This window comes from Gymnoscopelus braueri (assembly GCF_963280865.1).
Source record: "Gymnoscopelus braueri genome assembly, chromosome: 12".
Classification (NCBI taxonomy): Eukaryota; Metazoa; Chordata; class Actinopteri; order Myctophiformes; family Myctophidae; genus Gymnoscopelus; species Gymnoscopelus braueri.
Window position 1 is genome coordinate 27,530,624 of NC_137614.1, and position 9,934 is coordinate 27,540,557.

Below are 9,934 nucleotides of genomic sequence, written 5' to 3' on the forward strand. Positions count from 1 at the left end.
TTTTGCTTAACTAAAACTTCTGAGCACTGCCTGTATCGCTTGCAAACCAATAAACACAATTACTGTAGAGCAAGCTATTTGTGAATATTCAGTCGTTTTCTAACTTAATCAAATGTTTAATCATGCATTCAATTATATATTAATTCATTAACCACATTGTTTTATTACTCTTTATTCGGAGTGTGACTTGCCAGTTTTTCCAGCCATGATAACAAAGAAATAATATAATGTACTGTAAAACGAAACTGTAAGAGAATCACTAACACATACATGTGTGTATACAGCTACAGTACAGCTACTGTATCATCTGTACAATAAAAAAGTGCTTCATTTGTAACAAATCTTCATAAAACTCACCTAATAAATTCATCAATAACAGTGCAAAAACATGTCTCTGTGGTTGTGTTTAGATAGATAAGCATCTGATGACTGCAGTAATTTTCTTTTAGATGTTATTTGCACAATGTAATGGAGAGATTCACAATAGAAAACATCCTACAGAAAATACATACATTCGTGCTATTATCCACTGGATTATGTATGTGACATTCATTCATAAAGGCATATGACAATAGTGGTAAATTAATTGCTAAATCCTTTTTTAGAAAAACAACAACAACAAAACAAAATAAAGATCATGTGCTTTTCTTGTAGTAATGCTTTTCATTAGCTGAGCAGAAGTTCACCAGGATATCTCATTCTCTTCATTCTTCCATTAAAACATGAAATTATGTAATTTGTCATATCATGTCAGGTTGTTTCTAATATCTTTTAAGATTTTTGGTGTTTGTGTATCCAGAACACTGGTTTCTACGACAGGTTCCTCCGTAGCTGGATGGACAGGCTGAACATGGCTTCCCCGTCTTATAAGGAGCCTCTCCGATCCAGTTACCCCTGAGGAATGGAATAAAGTTAGTATAACACCTCCACTGAACAATCTGTCTGACCAAATTCTAAAACATAATTAACAAACAAGAAAAGACAGTAAAGAAAGTACACAGAAAGAAAATAGATATCTTTTGGTTAAAATAAAAGGTTTGTGTGTGTGTGTGTGTGTGTGCGTGTGCGCGTGTGTGCGTGTGTGCGTGCGTGTGTTAACGTTAAAGCTGTACATTCAGATAGTAATCTTTCATAAACAGAAAATACATTTTGATGTGGGTTGCCAATTTCATCCAATCAGGAGAGAGTATGAGCATACATTTTGTCTGCTCATTTCAAAACAAGTTATCACATTATAACGTGATACATTATCACGTTATAACATGATATTATCACATCATAACGTGATATGTATCATGTTAAAACCCAGATACTTTTTTTGCACAGTACTTACTTTATAGAGTAGTTGCAGACTAGAAGTGTGGCCTCCCTCCATGTGCTACCTAACACATGCATATTTAAACACTTCTTCACTGCACATCCCATTCTGTTGGTGCTGGCCCACACCATCTGAAATACAGTGCACCATATTCCACAGGTGTAAATGTCAATGTCATACTCTTCACACATGTTGCTTTCTTAGGGAACGGTTTTGAAAGCCAACATACCTGTGTGTAGTGGGAACACACAGGTCCATGACACCTGTTGGGGTAGGAGAAGTGTTGTCTCTCATTGTGCCATGATCTCACCAGCTCAGCAATGGACCGGTATCTGTCACAAACAAGTCACATTATTTAGTTTACTCATCCATTTTAGGCCGATACTGTATGTTTCCCAAAATACACATCTCTATTTTGTATTTCTTACACGGCCAGACTCATCTCATATTCTGTATATACGAAGGCTATGTCCATATGTTTCAAATGTAACCTCTGAGCAAAAAAAAAGGAACAACAAGGAAAATATTGTATTATATTCTGTACTACCTTCCAGAGTTTATTGATAGGTTCTGGCCCATAAATCTCATGGCTTGTGTTGGGCCATGATCCCATATGCAGCGTGAGGCCCAGGAGCCTGCTGATTTGGCTAATCCCTCATCCCACACCTGTAGATATGCGAGAGAGAGAGAGAGAGAGAGAGAGAGAGAGAGAGAGAGAGAGAGAGAGAGAGAGAGAGAGAGAGAGAGAGAGAGAGAGAGAGAGAGAGAGACAGAGACAGAGACAGTCAGAGAGAGAGAGACAGACAGACAGACAGACAGACAGACAGACAGACAGACAGACAGACAGACAGACAGACAGACAGACAGACAGACAGACAGACAGACAGACAGACATAAGAGAACATCTGCTCAAGGACTCTCCAAAACCATAAAAGTGAAAAACAAATAACCCCAGCCTCTGCAGCTATAAAGTAGACCATGTGGGAAACCCTTCACTGGTTTTCATGTTTCCAGGAATCACATACAGTATAGGCCTATCTGTAAATAACAAAATAAAAATGATTTAGTGTGAACTGAAGCTGAAAGCTGATCCTTTTCATGGCAACAGAAAGAGAGATATTCTTTGTTAGTTTTAGCTGTGGGACTGGTCTCTTGATTCCTGGTCTGGTACAAAATACAGTGTTCACAGAAGGCACTCACCATGTATTCCATATTGGCAGCAGGGGGGGAAACTTGTGAACGGACTCGGTTGTGGTAATCCAGCAAGGCATTCACGTCCCTGTTCGAGATGGCTCGTCGCCGTCTACCACGGGAAACACCGACACTGCTGGTAAGATTCCTGAAGACCGAATCAGTTTCAAAGCTTGTTTTGGTCATGTTGAGGAGGTCTGTGGGATTTGAAAATGTAGTAGTTGCGGCTCCCCTATGAGGTACTGTCCACAAGATGGCAGCAAACAGGAGTTGAACAGAAGCAGCAGCCATCTCTGCCTTCAGGGCAGGGTAGGAGCAGCACCAAGTCCTCACACTGTTCTGATGTGGAATGAAAGTTGGAAGGCATTCAGATATTCAATGACTTTAAACAAATCTTTAAAAAAAAAGGCTCAATATGAAACAAACAATATGTATTGAAGATGTATTTGTCACATGCTTACACAAGTATATGTTCAGACAGTGCCGTGCCAGACAGGGCGGCTAACAATTTAGACATAATATTAATACTTTTTAGAAGATGTAATAAAAACAGAGGCACCAACAGAGGCACCAAATGATTATACCTTGACTTTTAAATAAGGATTATAAGTAAATGTATTCAATAATTTGATTTGATTCATTACAGGAGTCAAATTAAGTCAATGTGCAAATGATGAGATTAAAGATTAAACTCACTGTACCTGAATTAAAATTAATCAATCAACAGATTTTTTTTACTGGATTCAGTTTCATTAACAAGCAATCTCATAGCATAGATTAATCTTGATGACAGAAAAATTAATTTTGCAACAAGATTAAAATAGGAAAGAGGAGATTTTTCCTATAACTTTTTTCTCATAACATTACATGTAAGACATACTCATTCAAACCTTACTTGAAAGTAACAGAAGAATACAAGAATACAAGACAAAATCTATAACTCATCCAATTTGTAAACTATCTAAAAGAAAAAGGTCAAGATTAACAGAGTTAAGCACATCTGGTCACTTGCCATCGCAGCACATGAACTGAACAAAACACCTCTCTACTGTAATAAGATACTGCATAAATAATAAAATACAATGAAAATACAAGATATTGTTGTGTTATTGTGTAATAAAAAATAATAAGACAGTGGGTCTAAAACTCCTGAAAGCTAAGCCACGTACCGTCATCGGTGGATGTTTCCAGATCAACAGAGCAGTGAAAGTCAGACAAGAAGTTGGGAAGCTGAGGACATCCACACTTAAACACAAGCCTTTGCAAACAAGCCCGTTTGACATATGTGGCAGGGAAATGTTACTGCTCAGGGCATCTGACGCACAAACCCTCCTGTACGCTTCCTCCCACAGGGATGTTCACTCACAAAACTGTTTGATAGGTGATTCAGCATTCTCAATACAAGCATTATGTAGTCTCTTTCGCAACTCCTGTAGAAATAAATCAAACTGACAATGACTCATGAAGTTCACTGTACCAAACATTTTACGTTTTTTGTACGCATATCTGAGCAATTCACATTTGACGTCTTTGGTATAGCTGTAATCTTGTAGTGCTTTGTTTTATGATTGATGAATGGATGCATCATCATAGTGAGATTTTGTTGAAAATTTATATTTCAGGACATGTGTTTCACTGTTAATTAGATTTGGGCCTCTTTTTTTTTACATGAAGCTTGAAGTCTTACAAGGGGTGTTCTTACCCGTAGAACACATGTTAAGGTTTTATTGAAACTCCCTCAGTTGTTTCAATAAAACACAATGAAAATAAGCAGGCCTAGGGGAAGGACTGAGCTGTGTGTTGAAGAATGCATATTAACCAAAGGGGAATAAGGACCCATTTTGAAGTGACTGCAGACTCAGCGCTCATCTCCAGCTGTTGTTGGTTCTGTGAAGGGCTTCTGGGCCCCTGGTCCTCTGCCATGTGTAATACAGTATACCAAGAGACTTCAAAACCTGCCAAGGTCCACAGCAGCCACGGGTTCAACAACCACTGGGGTCAAAGAGATCACAGAGACTACAGCTCTGCTGGGTAGGGGAATGAGTATTATAGGCAGAGTCACATTTGAAGCATTCTGGTTCAGTATGTGGCACTGTAGTTTATTATCAGGAATGAGCCATTTGCGTTGAATATATTCATAGGCCTGTCTTGCGGACTGTGGATGGTCTCCAAAAACAGTTGAGGTATGATAATGCATGGCCATTGAGAAAAACATTTTCAATGTCTGAATTTCCTTAACGTGATTTTCACAGATTGGAAATCTGTTGTATAATCTCTGCTCCCATGCCTCCTCACCATGAATTATCATGCCTCTCAAGAAAGATAGTTTGTATAAAGAATGACATGCATTCTTTAACCGCAAGAACCCTAGCAACCCTATTTTGGGGCAAACATTCGGTGAAAATAGCGGATCTACAAGCTCACAACACATCATGTTACATTTTTATTTTAACTATTGTTGCCGCAGAGATTCGGTGTAGAAGGAAAAAGGAGCGGACCATATATAGAGCCCTAGCAGACCCCAATCAACTAAATATATGGTTTAAGTAATTTACACATTCCATTGAGGCCTCTGCTTGTATTCTTATGGAAGAGGAAAGGCAACTCGGTCCATATTGGTTTAACCCAGTTACAGGGCAGGCTTCAACATATTTAAAATGAATTGCTCCAATCCTTCCAACAACACAATTAGACGTACATTAATTTGGATATACATAGCACAATCATGAAGGACAATATACATACAGTATTTGTGAACTTCAATGTATTATGAACCAGGCCAAACGCCAATTAACTGTTTGCTGACATTGTCCATTCTTCTCCAATGCTTCCTACATCTTGACATGTTACTGTTATGGGTGAAATTTCACAGAGACATACCAGAGAGTAGCCTATGTATAGAGATCAGCAAGTTTTTAAAAGAAAAAAAAGATCATAGTAAAGAATTCTACTTCCTGCTGAATTCATGCTGAATGTAGAATGATATGGTAACAATAGATACACAGTCAAATCAGTAAATATTTACTTAATTCTGACAATGCAACCCAGATGTCCATTTTACACAGAGTTGAATCAACACTGTTTACAGTTTTAAGAACGGTGGAAAAAGACAGCGATCTTCAAAATACAATGTATTATTCGGTGGGACATTCACTTTGCATGCCATGATGCCAGCAGAAAGCAGCATGTAAGTCTAATACACAACAAACATTTGCACCAGTTAACAACATTCAGTTACATGTGTATTGAGTTCATAAACGGCTGTCAATGTGTCACCACATGTCAAGGTGTCACTGTCACCACCCAAACAGATGAAACCAATATTTCCTATATGTGTTCTAAGTGACCAAATGTACACAACAAACCCAGTGCAGCCAACTTTATGTGTCAAACAGCCCAGTCACCACTTCAAAGGCTTGCAGGATACTTCAGCACATATGTGGTTGAGTGTTGTCAGACGTAGTGACTGGGTGTTTAAAGTACAGAGAGCTCATTGAAAATGTCTGTGTGGGCCTACGGCCTATAGAGGGTCAGTGTAGAGACATAGGTCCTTGTCCATGTCAGGGTTCCCCTGTAACGCCAGTTGTAGCTTGATGTTGGTCTTTGAACTTGGCCGATGTGCCTTTCCATTGGCCTAAGGCAGCCAGCAAGTAGCCATAAATCCATTTCTGTTTGGTCCTAACAGTACCATCAGCAATACAAAGAATGCTCTTTTGTTCGGTTGAGGGACATGGAGAAGCCCATCAAACTGTGGTCGTTATGAAGCAAAAAGCAAAAACGAAACATGCAAAATTGAACATCTATCAGCAACTTGGAGCCATTGGTTTCCAGTATTGTACAGCTCGGATTTACCTGCAGAATGGAGTTTTACCAGGTAACACCACCATGATATAATCAAACTGTTATCTTTAGAGTAACATCAATGGAATTTTTTGGTGTTGGTTTGATGGATGAGTCTCAGCCAAGTGCACCCGACTGACAACGCAGCCTTGTGCACCATTTATATTTAGCTATGGCCACATCCATGTCAATTCTGTCACATAGTTAATAACTCTATCATCCCACATCAAAGAGAGGGCAGAAATGTTGAACAACAATATAAAATGGATCCATCAACCATGTGTGTGTGTGTGTGTGTGTGTGTGTGTGTGTGTGTGTGTGTGTGTGTGTGTGTGTGTGTGTGTGTGTGTGTGTGTGTGTGTGTGTGTGTGTGTGTGTGTGTGTGTGTGTGTGTGTGCGTGTGCATGTGCATGCAGAATGCATGCGTGCGCACTCGCATCTTAAGGGTGAATTGGAGATCATTATCTTGATCATTATGTTTTTATTGTATGAATCATGTGTGCACCCTCACTGCAGTGCACAAATAGTATAGGTAATTCTGTTTTTCTTAGACCAGCAATCGCTAACATGTCTATAGGTGTCTTTCTCTCTTACACAATTAAAACAGAGGCGTAAAAACTGTGTAGAAATGTAAATACTGTTCCTACTGCTGTCATGTATGGGGCCTTTTCTCGTGCCAGCAAGGTTCAACCTTTGCTTTGGCAACCTGAACACAAATTTGCTGAGTGATGTAGTCCCTTTCCAGTTACACTGAGAGGGAGGCGCAACCAGGCAATTCCAAGCAGAATTTACAGGAAACTAAGGAATGAAAAGTGCTCCCTTGCATAAACTTTCAGTCAAGCATTTATCCACTATTAACAGGATTGCTGTTTTATGCTCTGGAATAGCCAACATGCAACAGTGATATTACAACATGACATCTTGTGATCAAGTTCTTATTGAGGGTATGTGGTGATGTGGGAATGTGGTGAATGCATAGTGACACACTGACATAGACTACATACTGTACTCAACATACTGTACATACTTAGAGTGAAAGTTAAAGACATACTGAAGCATAATTGATAAAAGCTGAAATGTTCATTAATATTTTAATGTATGGTCAAACAGGCAGGCTGTCTGAAATACGTGAAATTTGTCTTGTACACCCATATCTGCATTTTACCCATCCTATAACTACTAGGAGCAAGTGAGCAGCCTGCTATTGCGGCGCTCGGGATGTGTGGTGATTCGTACCATGGGCATCCAGTACACTGAGTAGAGCTGTCTTCACGTAATGCTTAATTTATGCTCTGTTTTATGATGGTGTCATGCACCAAAAATAACAGATCTACAAGCTCTCAAAGCGCATTGTGAGCTTGTAGGTCTGCTATCATACAACGAAGCATAAATCAGGCTCGAGGCTGAAATGGATGAAGCAGAACCTCAGAGCACACCAGACGACCCATGCAGAGAGAGACAATCCCACACACCCCCTGCAGCATGACATCATCTGTCTGGGTCGCCGTGCCAGTGCTTCCGTGCCCTTGCATACAAAAGAACACTGTGACGTTTATATGCTAGAATGGCATGGAAAGCCGTGCACAGAGCAATCTCTGCACACTCAATGGCCTCCCTTATTTAACTGAGGGGGGAACATAAAATAAACCTTGTACAAACTATATTTGAGGTCCCTAGCCACAGCTTTTCAATTGTCTGCCAGCCCTTTCAGCTCTGTCTGAGTAACTGTGCAGCAGCTGGTGCCTTTCTGAGGGAAAGACCTTGGGGCCTTCTGATGCAATCCACCACAAACCTTCACTCCTCTCAAAGCAGGTAACACACCGACAAAAAGGCAATCACTCTGAGTCCAAGTAGTCTGTTTTCAAGTCAATTTAAAACGTAATAAAATAAATAATAAGTAGCTTTGCATAATAATTTGATACAATAACACAAAATAAAATAAGGGATTTTCAAAGGGTTTTCAATCATCATTTAGAGAAGATGCAAAACTAATCAACCTATAGTGGAAGTTTGCATTTATCATTAACAGTAGGCTACTGTACTTATATTGCCAGCATGGACAGATAAGGGTCCATTATTACACTCTCATACAGTTAAATTAACACTCATTAAATTAACACTGGGGAATTAACATTCAGATTTTGCAGTGTGGGGAATATAATCACTACAAGGCTGCAACTGGAAATCCAAATCAAACTCCTTTTTAACATTTGCTTGGGTTAGATGTCTGTTCTGTAATCTGCAACCATTTATTTTAAACGCCAGTATTTCGCTCCCTCCCAGACTCAGTGTAGTCTGGCATGGCTTTGAAAAAAGGGTGTTTGAGAGAGTATTTTCAGGAACAATCAGCCACCAGGCACGCCTGGAAAGTTTGATTTCGAGGAGAGGCATCATTCTTGCCAAACTCAGAGTGCATCAAGGGCAAACCTACAGCCGAGAGAGCTTCAATTCAGATGCAGAGGGGGGATTCTTCTGGCTCAGAATACTAAAGAGGTGAACATAATCAACATAATCAACATAAGCAACAACAGAGCTCACCCCAATCATCATTATTATTATTATTCTCATCAACATCAACTGTACTGTACATTTAGTTCAGTCTCATCAGGATAACCAATGGTGTAAAGATGTAAGCATCATTTTATCTTCATTTTGTTTCTGATTACATGCTGGCCCATTGTGATCATGTTGAGCGGTCAAGCGGTGACATGAAAGCTGACACCATGACCTCTTGACTTGTGTCCAAATACCAAACACTACAAGTCTCTGTCTGAGCAAACATGACCCTGAACAAGACAGGAATGGACAAATCTCAGGTCACGAAACGGAAGATTTGTGTGTGTGTGTGTGTGTGTGTGTGTGTGTGTGTGTGTGTGTGTGTGTGTGTGTGTGCGTGCGTGCGTGCGTGCGTGCGTGCGTGCGTGCGTGCGTGCGTGCGTGCGTGCGTGCGTGCGTGCGTGCGTGCGTGCGTGCGTGCGTGTGTGTGTGTGGGTGTGATGTCAAAAATGTGGGTGTACTCCCAGACTCTCTGCCCTTAAATTTGACTGACAGATCAATGCTGTTGTCGGTCTGTTTTCCCTTGCCTTTTAAAATCCTCCTGCCTTCATGGAGAAATGGTTGGACACTTCTTTATGTGCTTTCTTTGTAAACTCCCAAATCTATCTATTTATCTATCTATCTATCTATCTATCTATCTATCTATCTATCTATCTATCTATCTATCTATCTATCTATCTATCTATCTATCTATCTATCTATCTATCTATCTATCTATCTATCTATCTATCTATCTATCTATCTATCTATCTATCTATTCAATTCAATTTAATGGGGCTTTATTTGCATGGAAGACAAACAAACTTATGACAAAAATATGAAAGGTTCCAATAAGAGAGTTTCTGACCCAATTTAAAGTCCATTCATAATAAATCACATCGAATTCATTATGGTTTGCCAAAACCTTATGGTGTACAGTATTTCTTCTGGAGAAGATATTGTTAAAATCCATCTTGTAATGAAAAACCCCAAAAAGCTGATGCCCTGTGTGACACATAATGCCCTATAGACGGTGCTCTTGTTACAAGT

General features: G+C 39.6%; 1 protein-coding gene across 1 annotated transcript; it reads right to left on the reverse strand.

Moving 5' to 3' along the window:
- Positions 1-761: 761 nt before the first annotated feature.
- r3hdml (R3H domain containing-like) lies at positions 762-4,432 on the reverse strand (the record flags this gene model as incomplete). The annotated part of the gene is made up of 7 exons (XM_080443884.1): positions 762-894; positions 1,334-1,449; positions 1,548-1,650; positions 1,866-1,984; positions 2,519-2,848; positions 3,679-3,739; positions 4,368-4,432. The coding sequence occupies 7 exons, from the start codon at positions 4,430-4,432 to the stop codon at positions 762-764; spliced, it is 927 nt and encodes a 308-aa protein (XP_080300010.1).
- Positions 4,433-9,934: the final 5,502 nt, after the last annotated feature.